Source organism: Canis aureus, chromosome 31, assembly GCF_053574225.1.
Source record: "Canis aureus isolate CA01 chromosome 31, VMU_Caureus_v.1.0, whole genome shotgun sequence".
NCBI lineage: Eukaryota > Metazoa > Chordata > Mammalia > Carnivora > Canidae > Canis > Canis aureus.
In genome coordinates, this window is record NC_135641.1 from 23,510,912 (window position 1) to 23,528,465 (window position 17,554).

The following is a 17,554-nucleotide window of genomic DNA, read 5'->3' on the forward strand; positions in this document are numbered from 1 at the left end:
TAGGGCACCTGTGTCTAGTGTACAGCAGGTACTCAACACATGCTAGCAAGCTATACTATGGTTTATCTCCCCTCTGGAGGGGGGCAGCTGGAAGAAGCTAGGGAGAGGTGTGTCCCTTAGTGGAGGCCAGGTGAGCTGGGGGGATAAACCAGATAAGGGCACAGGGACCCTAAATATGCTGCTAGTCTAATCCCCCATCCTGTCAGACCCTGACTGTTGGCTCAGCGATGCTTCTGTCTTCTGCTGCAGTAATAGAAAAACAGTGCCGGCTCAGGGGCCAGAAAAATGATGGCAAATCCCTCCTTCTGACTCTTTGTTTCCTCACCTACAAAATGGAGAGAATACTGCCCTTTGATGTTGTTGTAAGAATCAAGAAAATGCCTACAAGTATGGTAAGTTTTAAATTTTGTAAATTTATGGTATTTTAAAACATCCTTCCCTCTTCCATGGTTCTTCTTCTAGTCTTATTAAAGGTTTTATTAAAGATTTTATTGGTTTCAGAGAGAGAGTGCACGTATGTGAGCAAGGACAGCGGGGAGGGGCAGAGGGAGAGGAAGAAGGAGAGAGTCTCAAGCAGACTCTGCACTGAGTATGGAGCTGACTCAGGGCTTGATCTTACGACCCCAAGATCAATGACCTGAATTGAAACCCAGGGTTGGACACCCCACCAACTGAGCCACCAGATATTCCTCTAGTCTTTTTTTTTAAAAACAACCTTTCCTCAAACTGGCTCTTCCCTTAAGCTACCTATCAATTCCCCTCCTATTTCATTTTTCTTTTTAAGTCACCAAAATTTTCAAAAGATGCACAGGTGAGGATGGTTGACAAGAGCAGCTATCACACAATCTGGGTCTGGATGGTTGGTTTGCAGGGACTCCTATGGGTCTGAAACTGGACAGCATAATTCTAAAGACAGGGAAACAGAGAGGAAAGACTGTAAGGCACAGTGTGCCTGTGGCAGTTCCTGCCCTCACTCATCAAGGGTCCTGAGGTCCTGTCTATAAAATGGGGACTGTGGGGACAACGATTCCTGCAAGACTGCAATGAGGATTGCAATATGTAAGGTCTAGCATAGTGGAGAGCACACAGCTGATGCTCAATAAATGCTAGTGCTTTTGTTGCATCCCCCTCCTGAACCCCAGCTCTATCTATGGAGTGGATGGATCTCTTTTCTCCCTGATTCCATTCTCAACAGTTTGAGAGAGTGTCCACACAGTCCTCTTTGGATCAGAAGCTGAGTTAAAACTGAGTTGTGCTCAATGTGCTGGGGCCTGGAGGAAGAAACAGGAATGTGGCGCTGTCCTTGTGCTTTGTGTGTGTCTGTGTTGTGTGTTGGATATATGTGTGTAGAGGATATGTGTGTTGGGTGTATGATGAGTGTGTGTGTGTTGGGGGTGTTAAGTGGGCACAGTGAACCAATCTCTTCAATCAAATACAGAGAGTACACTGATAAAGTGAATGAAGAAGGCTGTGGAAGCACCACTGATGAGCATGGTGCTCAGCTAAGGGGTCAGCTGGGAGGAGACACCCCCAGAGGTTCATGAACACCTGGATTGTAGGGAATCCAGCTGACATGAGGGGAGAGAACAGGCGACAAGGAGTTCTGACAGCTAACTTAGCTGGCTTAGACCCCTCAGACACGGAGGGGCCCTCCTCGGAGGATAGGAATTCTCAACTCTGGAAGCTCACATGAGAGTCTTTCCTGACTTTGCCCCGTGGTTATTTCTTGGTGTTACTTCTTTTAAACTGTTTCAAATTACCCAAAGGGGAAATCGGTTTTTTTAAAAAAATTCTTATTTTCTTGTGTTAGTTAAAATTATAGGGGAAGGAATTTGCTCCATAACCTAGGGTCAGGGTTGGGTACATTCAGGGTGGCCATGCCCAGGCCAGATGCAAGGATGCTCGGACCCAAGTCAAGACTGGGGGCAGCTGGGAGAGGTGAAGAGTAGGGACCCGGGGGGGAGGGGGAGACAATGAAGGACCAGAACTTTTCTGCCCACCCAGACATTTCTCTTCCATGCAGAAAGGCAATCCTTGACCAACTCACCACACCAATGGAGAAATAGTTGTTCATGATGTTGTACGGGACCTGGTCCCCATTCTCCACCTCCTCTCTAGGGATGACTTCCAGATGCCAGCGGTCTAGCATCACCAAGGGGCTCTGTTCGATGTCCTTCAGGATTTTTGTCAAGCTGCCCCCTTCATAACCTGTGGAACATGGCATTACATTTGTCCTCAGGGCAGAAAGGCTAAGTTGTTTCTGATGTACAGTCAGCTATTGGGGACAGGAACTCTGTGGGCATCTGTGACCACGAGACACCCCAGTGTGTCTGGGGGGCCACAGACACCTAGGTTCCCTGAGCCATGGAGAAGGAGAGGACATTAGGGTGTAACCAGAAAAAAGCTGGGAGACTTGGAAGCCAAAGTAGTGGGAGATAGGGTTGGGGGCTGGCCAAAGGTGAGCAGGCCTATGTAGCCAAAGCAAGCCCTAGAGAATAGGTGGGCTGGGTGGCTCGAAAGTTCCATGCCACAGAACAAAAGATCCGTTCCAGGACTGTGTCATGTTGGAGATGGACAGTGTGGTAGGCGGAATTTTAGGATGGTCTCACTATCCGTGCCCCAACCCTCGGGGGCATACACCCTGCAATTCCCAGGACTTATAAATAAGATAGCCCCATCACTGTCATGACTGGCTATACTATATGGCACAGCTGACTTTAAGCAAGGGCGGTCATCTGAGTGGATCTGACCTAATCGGCTGAGTCCTTGGAAAGGACTGGGCTTTTCCTTAAGAATTAAATTCAAAGCTTGAGAGGGATTTCAGGTGAGGGAGATTCTTTACTGCTGGCTTTGAAGATGGAGGGATCCATCTGTCAAGGAAAAAGGAAGGCTCGAGGATTTGACAGTGGTCCCAGCGAGGAAACAGGGACTTCAGGCCCACAACCACAAAGGCCTGAATTTTGCCAACAAGCTGAGTGAGCGTCGTAGCAAATTCTGCCTCCAGAGACTCCAGAGAAGAGCACAGAGAAGAGCACAGCCTGTCCAACATCCTCATTTCAGACTGTGAGGCCCAGAGCGGAGAACCCAGCCACACTGTTTCAGGCCTCCTGCGCGACAGGACTGTGAGCGAACAAATGGATGTCATAAGCCTCGACATTTATGATAATTTGTTATGCAGCAGCAGAAGAGCAGCACAGAAAGTGAACCGTAAGCCATGAGAGGTTAGTGGGAGAGACCGTCTTTTCTTTCTGACAACACTCCCACATTCCTGCTTACCTTTAGGGCAACCTTGAAGAGTACTTTCGAGTTGTTAGTCTGGTCAGCTCCTTGGGGATGCCTCACAAGATAGCAGTGGTAGCAACTGTGTAGCTGAGAGCCTTGAGGCTCTCTGGGAGCACAGGCCTGGGCTTCCTGCATGAAACTCGTGCCCAGCCATGCTTCCTAGATGTGCAGCGCATGGGGCTGCACTCTGCTTGTTCCTCTTGAACACAGGGCGCTTCCCTAGCATCAGTGTGGGGCCGAGGACATCTGTTCCTGCCAGCTTCCTTCTGGGGCTGGCTCCTGCTCCCTCTGCTCTTGCCACCAGGCATGAACCCATCTCTGAATACTGACCACTGCCTGAGCTGGTCTTGAATCTTCTCTGAATCGATCAGCCATCTGGAATCCCATCCCAGTTCTGCCTGCCAGACTTCTCTGTCCCTTCCATGTGCTGCCCCGACCTCTTCTACTCTCTGGAGCATTCCCAGCTCCATGGGAGCAGTTGCAGTTTGCAGAGCTCTCCTTAGCTCCTGCCCCTTGTCCTGTAAGCTGGTCACCACTGGGAGATCCCCCACAGGGGGATTTCAACATGAGGGCCAATGGCCATGGGGGCCTATGATGGCTTGGATGCCTCTACTAGCTGGCAGTGTAGCTTTTCAGTTTGTACTCTTGAGTCCTAATTCAGAAGAAGAGCAGTAAGTTGGAGAGGAGAGAATTTTATTCAGAAAACACCTAAGTGAGCCCCTCCCAGAGTGAGCACTGTGGGGGGAGAGAGAGACTACCCTAGCGCTATGTTCTGCTGGGGTAGGTAGGCTCTAGGCTGCTAGTTTCAGGATCATAGGAAATAGCAAGATTGGGAGGGCACGGGAATGAATGGTCATGGGGTAGATAGGACTCTGGAATGTAATTCATCAAAGCAAGTAGATAAGACTCTGGAATGTAATTCATAAAAGGGAAGTCCAGCCTGGTCCTGCAGAGCATCGCTGGAGACTGGTGTGCCTGCCCCCCAGGGCAGTGCCCCTGGCATGCGGACTCACCTCCTCCCCAGCGGAGACAGCGGGCCAGGTCATTTCCTGTTCCGAGAGGCAGGACAGCCACTGGCGGATGCTTTGCAAAGTTGGCCTTATCTGTAACCCATGCAGAAGAAGAGAAAACCATATGGCACCAGATTACGGAACCTGTGGGTTACTTGATTATCCCTGATCTGATGCTTAAAACCCCTTCATGGCATTCTTAGTTTGAAGAGCTCCCGTGACGGAGAGCACACTATTTCCTACAGCTGAACCTTCCACTGTGGGAACGAAGGCTTCTTTCATATTGAGCTCTCTCTCCCCATAACTTGCACCTGCTTATCCTCATTTCATCCAAATTCTTTCCTTAGGGGTGATGGCATACACCCCAAAAGCATTAGTTTGTGATCATAGCTAACTCTTTCTCCCTTTGTCCCTCACACCAACTCTGCAGGGTTATGATTATTCCCCTCATAGATGACAAAAGTGAGTTTCCCTGGGGGGAAAGTAAGTCTGGAGTCAGGATCCAAATCCAGATCTGTGGTCCCAGGCCCAGGCTCCTCCTTGCCTCAGGGGCAGGCCGTTGCACAGCGGGTAGCACAGGTGGGCCCGAGAAATCAGGGCACAGTGGGGCATTTGGGAAACTGGAGCTGTCTCGACTAATTGTCATTCAGATTCAAAGCTTAAAAATAATACTGTGTCGAGCAAACAAAACCTCAAGGTGTTATTTGGCACCCAGGTACCAGTTCGTCACTCCCCCCACCCCCTAGGCTCGCGAATCCACAATTCTCAACCTCATCTCCCATGTGGCTTGTGAAGAAGCATCAGACTGAAGCACTGCAGAAAGCGCAGCAGAACATGCATGGGGTCACCTGGTGGCGCGTCTCCAGTGACACGCTGGTCTGGCCGCACGGAGAAAGGTGGGACCAGTACGGGCACCCGCTGGGCTCCAGGGGGCGCCACTGACACACCCTGCAGCACAGCTGGTGCCTGGGAGGGGAGTGATGCTGACTCAGGCGGGCAGGTGGGCGGAGGGGTGATGCAGGAATCCCAGAGTGAGAGCGAGGGCTGCCCCAGCTGAAGGGGCGCTCACACGTCCCCGGGGTTGTCTGGCTGGTGCCACAGGTGGCTGAGCTCAGGCAAGGCCCGGGGCTGAGATCACTACCAGGAGGTTTACGATGATGGTGGACAGAGCAAGGCAATGGGCTCCGTCGCTGTTCCCAGTACGTGTGGTCTGCATTTCTGCCTCCCTGCCTTTGTGCACGGGGCTCCCTTTGCCTGGAAGGCACCTGTAGCCTTAAGTCCGCTCCTTCCGTGGTCTCCATCTCAACACGCAGGTCATCTTCATGGCGTTGAGGCTGGAGACCTGGACATCGTCCTAGGTTGCTCCCTCTCCCGCACCCCGCATCCATTCACACCTCAGTTTCCACGTGCTGTTTCCGTAGTTGATCTCTCAGCAACCTCTTGTAGCTATTCCAGTGGCGATGCCCGAGCTCAGGTACATGATTCCCTCCCACTGGTATTGAAGCCACCGCCTCCTCCTTGCCTTCCCAGCCTCAGTTCCCCCTAATGTCCTTCACCTTCCAAGGCAGGTGGTCCCTTTCCCTCTGTCTTGGCTCCCATCATCTCTAGCATGGCAGTGGGCACTGTCTTCTGCTCTAGCCTCCCACGGCTTGACATGTCAACCATGCTGAAGTATTTTCAGTGCCTTAAGTCACAAGTTCTTGGTTGCTTAGGTGCTGCCTCTGGGAGGCCCTCCCTGGTTGCCCTAGTCTAGGCCAGGTTCCTTTCCAGTGTGTTTCTTTCTTTCTTTTTTTTTTTTTTTTTAATTTTTTTTAAATTTTTTTTATTTATTTATGATAGTCACACAGAGAGAGAGAGAGAGGCAGAGACACAGGCAGAGGGAGAAGCAGGCTCCATGCACCGGGAGCCCGACGTGGGATTCGATCCCGGGTCTCCAGGATCGTGCCCTGGGCCAAAGGCAGGCGCCAAACCGCTGCGCCACCCAGGGATCCCCTTTCTTTTTTTTTTTTAAGCAGAGGGAGAAGCAGGCTCCATGCAAGGAGCCCGATGTGGGACTCGATCTCAGGACCCCAGGATCACGATCTGAACCAAAGGCAGATGCTCAACCACTGAGCCACCCAGGTGCCCCTCCAGTGTGTTTCTTTTTAGCACCAGGGACGATGTTATCATGGACTCTTGGAATTGATGGCTCGTTTGTTCTCTGAATGCACTGTAACCTCCCTGGGGGAACTATATCTCATTCACCCCAGTGTCTCTGTACACATTTGCTGAAGGCCTACTATGTGCCAGGTGCTGTGTTAGGTACTGTGACTCATTTAATAGTGGGTCAAAGTGCCATGACATAGGCTCTCGTGGTGCTTACAAATGTGAGGGAGAGACAGATATTAATAAAGTCTTCTATAAATGATGCATAATTTCAAATTCCTACTGGAAAGGCAAGAAGTGGGATCATATAATAAAGTGACTGAGGCTGGGTGTCAGGGAAGGCTCCTCTGAGGAAGCCACGCTTTGGCAGAGATCTGAAGTAGAAGTTGACCAAGGGAATGGCCAGGGAGCATACCAGACAGGAGGAACCACTTGTGCAAAGGCCCTGTGGCAGAAGGGCAACTGGTATATTTAAGAGTCTGAGAGGGGGACTAGGTGGCCGGAGTTTAGAGGGAGAGGACTGGAGGAATGAAGTAGGGCTAGAAGGGTGGGCAGCTCCTAGAGCACCAGTATCTTATAGGTCATTTGAAAGGTTTCTGTCTATATCCTAAGAATAATGGGAAGCCATGGATATGCTTTATGCACACCACGAATGCACTGACATTCAGGAAAGACTGCTCTGGTTGTACAGCATAAACAGATCAGTGAGGGGACCAAAATGGGGTGCCAGAGGACACTGAATAGTTGCTTTAAACATTCCCGAATGGGGACGCCAGGGTGGCTCAGCAGTTGAGCATCTGCCTTTGGCTCAGGGCATGATCCTGGGATCGAGTCCCACATTGGGCTCCCCACAGGAAGCCTCCTTCTCCCTCTTCCTGTGTCTCTGCCTCTCTGTGTCTCTCATGAATAAATAAATAAAATCTTTTAAAAAAATAATAAACATTCCCAAATGAATGAATGAACATCATGCAGTTATTCCTTTCACTACTGTTTTCTCTCTCAGGCTGCCAGCCTGTCACGTGACCTTTCTTCTTTCAGTTTTGGGCATTTCCTTTCCCCTGTGTTTTCTGCAGATGAATTTTATAAAACCACCAAAGCCTACATTCTCCTTCGTGATGGAGAGGGAACCACGCGAGCACCTCCCAGGCCTGCAGCCGCCCAGCCTCTGCTGATCAGCTCTTCCTCTGGGCTCCCAGAGGATGCCTCCCCTCCGCCCACAAACAACTCCTGAGCTGGAGGTGACAGGAGAGTGTGGGTGGCTGCCTGGCAGGGCTGTGTCCATGGCAACCGAAGCGCCTGTGGAGCAGAAGGTGGCAGGTGTGCCGGGCGTGGTCCCACCCCTCATGACGGGCTGCTTACGACTCCCATGGGCGCAGCCTGCCCCGCTCTGGTCAGGGTCTGCCCATGACCACCCTGACTCCTCTCTTCCTCTCATCCTGTTGGCTCCACCTTCGACCAATATCCAGAAGCCGACTACTCCTTATCACCTCCTCTGAGCCTCCTGTTGTCCATGCCTTGGTCACCTGTCACTTGGATTACTGCAGGAGCCTTCTGCCCTTTGCTCACTATCCACTGTGTCCTTCCTCCACTCCAAACTATGCAGCACCTCGGGACCTTTCCTGTATGGAAGCCATACTGTCTCCTGTGACCTGGCCCTGCACTCTCTGCTTCATCCTCTCTCTCCCTCCGCTCCTGCACCTTGCTCCAAGCGCACTCTGCAGCCCTCCTGCTGCCTTCAGCAGCCTGGTCTGCTCCTACCTCAGGGCCTTTGTATCTGCTGCTCCTTCTGCCAGAACTCCTCTTTCCTCGGGTATCACATGGCTCACCTCTCTTCCAGGTCTCCACACAAACATCATCCGCTCTGTGAGGTCTTCCCCAAACACTGGGTCTAGACCACCCCCAGCCCTACCCACCCTGCTCCTTCCCTGCTGTATCTTTATTATGTTTTATGTTTCCCTTTTTTGTTGTTGTTGTTGTTGATTGCCTGTCTCCTGCCTCTAAAAAGGAAGCTCCTCGAGGGTGGGATTTCTATGTGTTTGTTCCCCACAGCATCTCCAGTGCCTGGAGGAGGGCACGGCACATGGATGTTTACAGGTAGTATTTGTGGGAGTAGTGACAGGCAATTCCAGAATTAGTCTCCATCATTTATGGGGGATGAGGTGTCCAAGGACCCACAGATCCAAGCAGAACTAGAATGAAACCCAGGCCTCCTGATTCCCACCCTGGGCCCTCCCCACTGCTCTTCTGATCTAAGCCTACTAGACACAGCCCAGTGTGATCCTTCTTCACATGTACTGATCTGCACTTTCTAGATGTGCTTTCTGGACTCAGGCTCAGGGACTCGTCTCAAGGCGATGACTTGCACCTATGCTTAATTCTCCGGCGTTTATCCACTACCCTGGATCTGCTTGGAGTCCCGGTCCTGCCCTTCTCCCCTGCAGCTCCCCAAACTGGCCTGTCCAGCCACTGCCCAAACCCTGGCCATAACAGATAATTATGAGGCAAAGCCTGAGACTAAACTGTTACACCTGGGGGTGCCTGGGTGGCTCAGTCAGTTAAGCATCTGCCTTCTGCCTTCTGCTGGGGTCATGATCCCAGGACCAGGCCCAGGGGCTCAGCAGGGAATCTGCTTCTCCCTCTGCCCCCCCGCCCCCGCACCCATCTCTCTCTCCCTTAAATAAATAAAATCTTAAAAAAATTAAACAGTTATACCTGTACCTGTGGGAATCCTTCCATTTCTTTTTTCCACTCAAAGTAGATATGTAGTCAAGCAATGGTCCAAGCATGGAAACAAGGATGAACAAGACATGGCTCCATTTCTCTTTCTTGTGATTGCCTTCCTCTGACTTTAAATATACTTATTATAAATAAACCCTAAAGCCCCTCCCAGCCCATTCTTACCAATGCAATCCAAAATCCAGCCAACTGTCCCATCTCCTCCGCAGGCTAAAACACGGAAGTCTGGAGTATCACGGAAAAAGTTCAATCTGGGAAGTAAAAGGCCAAAATGGTCTTATTGACTAGGTTGTGGCTGACATTTGATACTGTTTGAGTCAGTGTCCCCCCTATTCCCTGGGAGTATGTTACAGCCCTGACTCCTTTTGGGGTTGAAAGGATCACAAGTGTTCTAAAAGTGGAACTTACTAAGGAAGCAGTGCCACTAGAGTACAGAGAAGAATCCCGAGGAGCCATCCTTGTACAAGGAGAAGCTGACTCAACATTCAACACAAACAGAAAATGGTTTTCTAGAAATTCTCCACTATTTGTGCAGAGGAGGCCACAGTGAGCCTCTCTGGGCACCAATACAACTAACCCCCCACGTTCTGACTCCTCCCTGGCTCCCCTGCTCTGTCTTCACAAACTCTCCTTTTAAGTCAGATGCAGTGAACTAGCCAGATCTTCATCCCACTGTCCTGTAAGTCCAGACCTGAGCAGAGGAAGCATCATCTCCCCTCCGAAGCCTTCACCCTTTAGAGCAAGGTTCTTAACCAGGGTCCCGACAAATCTCTAAGGGATCGCTAAACAGAATCCAGAGGACCAAGAACCTGGGAGAAGAAGATGTTACATTCTTCTCTTCTCTCAGCTCTAAGTGAGATTTAGCCTCTCCAATTATGGAATTGGGCAACACATCACAGAGGTATGAACAATTCCTATGACTTTGTTAGAAATCAAAATCACAGGTATTTTCATGTTTTATCACAATTGTGGCAGCTGCCCCATATTATCACTGATGCCCATCACTGCTATTAATTAACAGTAGTTATCAGACCTGCCTCTGGATCTTACCAAACATGGTTAGTAAATCACATACCTTCCTATCTCACAATATTTGTGTTTTTAATATTTTGATAACTGTCTTTTCAATATAATTAGTTTCCCTGGTGATCCTATATATTTCCCTTTACACATTGAGAAAAATTCTGAGAGGTGACCCATCAGCTTCATCAAGCTGACAAATGGGTTTCTGGTACAAAAAGGACAAAAATCTCTGCTGTAGAACCAATGTGACCTGTCAACACCCTGGGTTGGGACATAGGAAGCTGAAGCTCTGGGGTTCGCCTTTGTCCAGCCTGGTGGTCTGAGAAGACCCCTGGGCTTTCTGAGTCACTGATGCACACGTGGGCAAAGTAACATTTCCTCCTCTCCTGGACTCTTGCAGAACTCTACTCTCCTATAGGAAGTGAATTCTGAATGGAGATTCCTTTCCACTAGACAGGCTGCCTGGTTATAGACTGAAACAGCAAAGACACTCAGGGCTCAGCAGTCCTGGAAGTAGCCACCAGGCTTGCCCTATAGGACAAAAACAATTTAGGATGAATGAGGCTAAGCTAGAGAATGGCATTCAAGTATCTCAACGCCCTGAAAGAGAGGGGGCTGGTAAAGGTACTTGCAGGTCGCCATTCAGTCACGGGTCCTAACAGGGAAGTAACTGTAATCATGGTGACTTTGATGACACCCACAGCAGCAGAGGTGGGCTCTGTTTTGAACTCAGAGGTCATGGCAGGCGTGCTGGTCGTGCACTCATGCTTCTCTTTTTCACTGGGTCTTGCACCATCGCAGCCATATACATAACGGCTTTGTGTCAAACAACGGACTGGGACATAATGCCTTTTTGTACTCCTTACCACAGTCCCTTCCCCTGCCCCCACCCACCAAAGGTCTTGCTGAACTGAGCCCAGAAACTGCAGATTAGGAGGTTGGGCAAAGTAGATATGTGCTGGGAAGCCCAGCCCAGTGTGCACAGATCTGAAAACCTGGCCTGCAGACAGCCAGGCGCGGGCTGGCCAGCAGATGTCTCTAGCGCACCAGCTCTGTCTGGTAAGAAGCCCAGTCTGGGCGCCTTCCAGCCCCAGTGCTGAAGTGGCCTCTGATTACAGGGACTCACAGCCATCCCATTAATGCTACCACCGGGCCCAGCTCCTCCCACCGGACCGGCAGGCAGGCTGCAGAGGGGCTGCCTGCCTCCTCCCCTCACTCTCCTGCTCTAATAGGCAGTGGAACAGAAGGGCCAGGGACAGCTTAACAACCTCTAAATTGGATAATCCTGGAAAAAAAAAAGTGATGTCATTAAATAACCAATTGCCTCCAACCTAAAATGCTCCCCAACAGAACACGAAGCAGAACTCTGAGTCAGCTGTTATAGATTTCCGAACTGCTGACAGCGATAGGAAGACTCTTTCCTGCTCTCTGATGACTCAGTATAAAGACACCGGCTAATACAGCCTTGCAGACAAGTTCACATAATTTACCAGCCCGCTCTTCCTGTCAATCAAACGGATGGCACATATGTGTTTTTTCTCTTTTACAAAAAAACGACAACTTTTTCCGGGGTGAGATCCAGGAGACTACTTCCCAGAGTTAGCCACAAGGGGTGTTCTTGAATATCTCCAGGAGCGAGTAAGAGTAGATGTGAGGAAAAGAAGACAGAGAGAGTAAAATGGCAGGAAGGATAAGTCCATAGATGAAAGAGACAAGAAGGGTGACCAATGAAAGGTTATCTTCTTCAGATAAAAGTGGCAGGAGGAGAGATAAGTAACGATTATTTCTCCATACCCTGGAGTAGGACCCCCATTGTCCAGGTTGAAAACTTGTTTGGGGTTGAGCAGATAGTGGAATTTCCGAAGAATTCTATGGGGAAAAAAAAAAAGGAAGAGGGAGAGAAAGAGACAGAGAAGGAGAATGTCATTGTGAGAAGTCACAGTAGGACAAACCCCTCTGGAGCCCGCCAGTGGTGGGAATCTGGGTCCCTTTAAAACCAAGAGGGGAAAAGACTGCACACAGGCCCTGCAGACCTAAAGTCCTGGGTCCAGTTGGCATCATTCACACCCTCATGCCCTGGCTCAAGGCCTCCCCACCATCCAAGACCATAGAATTCAACCCCAGGACTCTCCTCCCTTGCAGAGAATAAAGCTTCTATTCTCCTACAGCTTTGTCCTTCTCCTAAACATTCCATATGTTCTAAGTAGTATGATTCTGCTCTTTGTGGACTATACAAAGGTATCAAGGAACCCTGTATGGAAAGACCCACTAAATCCTGGGATCAGGAGGTAATTGCAGGAGGTGGGGCTGGACAGGGGAAGGCTGGGGGCAGTGACCACCTCTAGGCTTGATTTCAAGGTTCTGGCTTGAGGCTCATCAGGTCAGTTCATGAGGGGCACCCTGCCCCTTGGATAAGGGTTGGTTGGGGGGGCGTGTCTCATAGTTCTCGCTTTGACCTTACTTATTATTTTGTAAATCTGGATTCCAGAATACTGCATTGTCTGTCCGTTACCCTGAGCTGAACAGGATGGGGAGGCAGAGCTGCTTCACCAGTTCTCCCTCTCTCCTCCCACTCCCCCACTGTTTCCAGGAGACTGGGCATTTCCTTCACTGATGAAGTAGTGCCCTGCTTTTTCAGGAGCTGGGCAGGCCAGGAGGTCCCAATCAGATGAGTCCTGCCAGACCTCATAAATCAAGAAAGGATGTTCGAGGCTGGGAAAGAAATTGGCGTCTCAGAACCTGGTCCAACCTTGGGAGCCATAATAGATGGGCCCTGGGCTAAGTATGTGTATGCTTTAATCCTCACAATGGAGCTATGAGAGGAGCAAAGGAAACCACAGCACAAGGATGTTAAGCAGTCTGTAGAACCAGGTCATAAAGTGGTAAGGGGGTAGGGCTGGGCTGGAACCCAGATCTGCCTATCTCTGCTGTCCACCCTGTGGAGGGGAAGAAAAAACCTGACTAAACTTGTCTCAGCCTCTTCATTTTGAAAAAGAAAAGAACATACCTTTCTCCTTGTCTCCCTCCACTCTTGGGGTTCACCAAGACCAGCAGGGGGTGGGTACCCGGGGTGGGGATGATCTTATACTTAAAAGGTAAAAGAAGAGTCTGGAATCAGAGATGGTACCATAGCTTCAAATCAAATCATTCAACAATGGTATGGTATTGCAGCTATAAGCACAAGATTATATATATATAATTTTTTAAAGTAAGCACAAAACCCACCACCGGGCTTGAACTCATGATCCCCGAGATCAAGAGTCGCATGTTCACCCACTGAGCCGGCCAGGCATCCACTATAAGCACAAGATTATGCTTTGTGAGGATACAACTGAGTATACTTTTGGAAGTTATGGTCTTCAGGTCATATATGTGAATAAAATAATACTCATGGAGCTAACCAGCACTTCCACAGCACCTTCTAAATCCACATTTCCAGCCCTAGTTTTTCTCTTGAGCCCTGGTTCCACATTCTCACTGTTCAATGGATACCTTCAACCAGACATCTTACCATCACTGTAAACTCACATGCCCAAACCTGACCCCTTCTGTCCCCACAGAACTGGTCTTCTGTCCTGGTTCACTGCTTCTCTTAAACACACTATTATCATTTGGCTAGTCATCTAGGGAAGACCCCGTCCTGCCAAATATCTCCCTGGATGTCCCTTTATCTCTGGCACTTGCCATGGTACCCACAGCACTCGGGCCTTTCCCGCCTCGGTTAAGGCCTGTGTGCAGTTCCTTCCCAGGACATCAGTCATGCCACTTCCACTCAGAAACCTTTAATGACACCTTGTTGCCCAGAGGATAAATCTAAATCTCCTAACCTGGCTTCCAAGGCATTTTAGCGTAGCCTCAATCTCTGGTTGCCTCTTAAATGCTATCCCTGTGGCAGTCCCAGCCAAGCCTGGTTCCAACCCTCCACTGAGTGTGTCCCCTGCCTTTCCACCCTGGGAGACTGCTCACAGTGGTTTCTTGTCCTCCTTTATGCCCCGAAGAGTCCACTTCCTTCTCTGCAATCTCTTAAAAAGGATGTCTCATTTTCAGGGCCCAACTCAAGACCTACCTCCTCTAAGCTTTCCCTGGGTCATTGCAACTGAAACCATTGCACATAAAGTATGGAATATCTTCTGGGTTTCTTTTGTTGTCCATTCATGTGGATTTTGTTTTATGTTTTCTTAGGTAAATGTCTCAAAATATCAATTGGATTTTAGGTGCCCCAGGAGCAGGGCAGGTGTGCGTATAACCCTCCTATCCAATGCCCCATGACACCAGATCTAGGAGTGGGTACTTAAGAAACACTTGTGAATCCAGCTGAAGGACAGGCCAATATGGAGATGCAGCTGTATTCCATATTCAATATATGATGCCTGCCTTTCCAGATCTCAAGCTAAAATTTCAGCAAACACAGCACCATGTTGTTTGAATAGGACAGCAGCATTCTTTATGATTTTTTAAAGAATTTTTCTCATCTGCACAGGGTGACTGACTGTGTGACACCCAGAAGCACCTTGGAGCCTGAGGGGTAATTCTTTACCTCTGGGAATGATAATAAAAATATTTAACAATCCATTTGGCATGAGCACACTCCCAATCAAAATAGATGCAGGACAGCCAGATGGACGAGAGCTATAAACAACAGGTATACCTGCATCGTGCGCGCGTGTGTGTGTGCGCGTGTGCTACACCTGACTTTTTGCCTCTATAGGTGTCTAGAGCTTTTTCATATTACTATGGTTTCTCCATCATTATTGCTTATGTTTTAATTTTCAAGACACACGAATCTGCATGTTCTCATTTAATCTTAGAGCACCTCTGGTAGGTGGGCAGTGCAGGGATTGTGATACTCCTGTTTTCAAACAAGAAAACATGAGGATCAGAGGCAGAGGAGGAGATTCTAGTTCTCTATTTCCTTTTCTAATACTCTTATTTGGTGAACTCAAGTGAAAAAATGAATGGTTAAGGGGTGCCTGGGTGGCTCGGCTGGTTAAGCGTGTGACTTCAGCTCAGGTCATGATCTCAGGATCCTGGGACTGGGCCTCGAGTGGAGCCCTGCATCAGGCTCCTTGCTTGGTGGGGAGTATATCATTCCTCTCCCTCTTCCTCTGTACCTCCCCCTCCACCCCGTTCATGCTCTGTCTCTCAAATAAATAAATAAGATCTTTAAAAAAATTCTTAAGTATACATTCCTAAGTAGACGTTTAAGGATGAAGAAGAACTTTTGGATCTGGCTAATTTTGTTTTGGCAGATCGCATTCTAGAGACAGCCTGATAGTCTTGGAAAAACCATTGTATATTTTCAGTAAGTTTTATATAATTTGTTCCTAAAAGGGTGATAAAGTTAACTTGACCAGCAATGGATCAGCCAACCTCCCATTTCACCACTTGCCAACAGTGTAGTGGTCAAAGATAATTCCACAAGTTGGAAATAAAGTGTCCCTCTTGTGTGATGTAATTATGTAATCGATCATATGAGAAAGCAAATGTTGAGATCTATTTCTCTAGAACCCAAACCCTGTCCTCCCTGCAGGCTTGGACACACTTAGAATGAGAAACCAGACTTAGGGCTTGCTGAGGTACCTGCATTACAAGTTCACCCTTGGCTGATGTGCTGCCATCAGACTTTCCACCTTGCCTGTCCTGTGACAAGAGAGGAAAGACAAACATATATTTTTAAATGCCGTAATTAAAAAAAGAGAGAAGATCAGAAGAAAAACAAAGAGTTAATATAAAGAAAGACAATACAAAACCAGTGTAGAGTGGGGAAGAGTTTTTTAAAATGGGGCTTTGAGCCTAAAAACAAAACAAAACAAAACAAAACAAAAACCCATGCTCTCCTCTGGGTTTCTCTAGGACTCCCCAGGCCTCTGTCATTATTTGCTCTGACTTTAACTTCAAGCCCCTGGAACAGATCTAGTGAGAAGAAATTCTGAAATTGGCAGAAATCTACTTTGTTGATTTAGAAGCTAGAACTGGGGGAAGCATGGTCTTAGATCTGGCTTTTCTGGTAAGCACTGTCTAAAGGATGTGATAGTGAGTAAGTCATTTTTCTTGGTTTTGTTTGTTCTATTTTGTTTCAATATTTATTTTTAAATTTTTATTTCATATAATATGGCAAAATTTTTATTTCATATAATATGGCTCAAATCTCAATCTCCAGCTTGATGAATATATATATATACCCTTATAACTATGGTCTCTTCAAGTACATAACTCCTGGCTTTTGAATTTCACAAGTGAAATCATAGGGAATGTCTTTTTTTTTTTTTTTCTGAGTCTTGCCTTTTTTGTTCAGCATTGTGTCTTTGAGGCTGTCCATGCTTTTTCGGTTGAGCATGGCTCTTTCCCACTGCAATGTAGTATTCCATTGCATGGAGATGCCTCAAACCCCTGCTGTCAGCAGTTATTTAATTTAGTTGGTTTCTAGTTTTTGACTGTTCTGAACAAAACCAATATGAGCATTCTTATGCAGGTCTTTTGGTAAAAAAGTGCTCATATTTCTCAGGCAGATACACAGGAGAGCATATTGGGTCACAGAATGAGTGTATTTCCGACCCAGTAAATACTGCCAACTGGTTTTCCAAAGTAGTGTTTTTCCTTCAATTTTTTTCATGACAAAAAAGTAGCTGGTCAAGTCAAGGGTGAGATAGGAGAGATCAATGGGACTTGGCCACATCTTGGAGACAGAAGGGGACAGTTAAGGTGTTTGGTATTTGGTCAGAGGCGTCTCCAACACAAGAGGCAAAAAGTTTCAGTTGGAGATAAAGGGATTTTAATTTTCCTGCTTTCATCTCCAAACAGGGGGGGGACACCTAGGTGGGAATCCCCAAGGCAGAGAGAGGTTCATGTTTAGACAGAAGAGGCAGGCTGATAGGGACAAGGGAGGCCCAGGAGGCCTAGCCACATGCAGGTGGTGACAAATTCCTGCAGCTGTGCTCCATTGGCAAGGTGCCTAGGAGGAAGGTACCTGCTTTCCTCAATGGGCCATTTCAGAGCATGCTAGGTGGCCAGCAGGGGGGCCCAGTCAGAGGAGTTTTCTCTCACAATCTGATGAGTGCGGGAACCTTTCAAACTTGCAGTGAAAACACAAACCCTAGGAGTTGTGAGGAGGCCCTAGGAGTTGTGAGGAGTCCCACAGAGGGAGGGATGTGAGCCTCTGAATGCTGCCTACATCTGAAACGTGAACCCGGAGAGACCAGAGCCCCAGAGTCTTCTGGATGGCAGCACTTACCCGGGTCACAGGGCATATTGAAGTAGGCAGCAAAATATGATCTCTCAGTTCCCCACCATCACACAATGTTGATAATTCACATTTGCGGTGAAACTAGAGGAAAAATGAAGATGACAGTGAGTGAAAC

General features: G+C 48.4%; 1 protein-coding gene across 7 annotated transcripts in view; it reads right to left on the minus strand.

The window, feature by feature from the left end:
• DGKG (diacylglycerol kinase gamma) overlaps positions 1-17,554 on the minus strand; it is a 205,345-nt gene that overhangs the window by 102,116 nt on the left and 85,675 nt on the right. For all 7 annotated transcript variants that reach the window (XR_013369441.1, XR_013369442.1, XR_013369440.1 and 4 more), the window contains 7 exons: positions 17,428-17,520; positions 15,777-15,836; positions 13,204-13,283; positions 11,991-12,065; positions 9,339-9,424; positions 4,296-4,385; positions 2,048-2,208 (listed from right to left, as the gene is read on the minus strand). Coding sequence is in view for 1 of the 7 variants with exons in the window: in XM_077879993.1 (XP_077736119.1) it covers positions 2,048-2,208; positions 4,296-4,385; positions 9,339-9,424; positions 11,991-12,065; positions 13,204-13,283; positions 15,777-15,836; positions 17,428-17,520 (645 nt within the window). In the remaining 6 variants the exon portion in view is untranslated. The remainder of the gene's footprint in view (positions 1-2,047; positions 2,209-4,295; positions 4,386-9,338; positions 9,425-11,990; positions 12,066-13,203; positions 13,284-15,776; positions 15,837-17,427; positions 17,521-17,554) is intronic.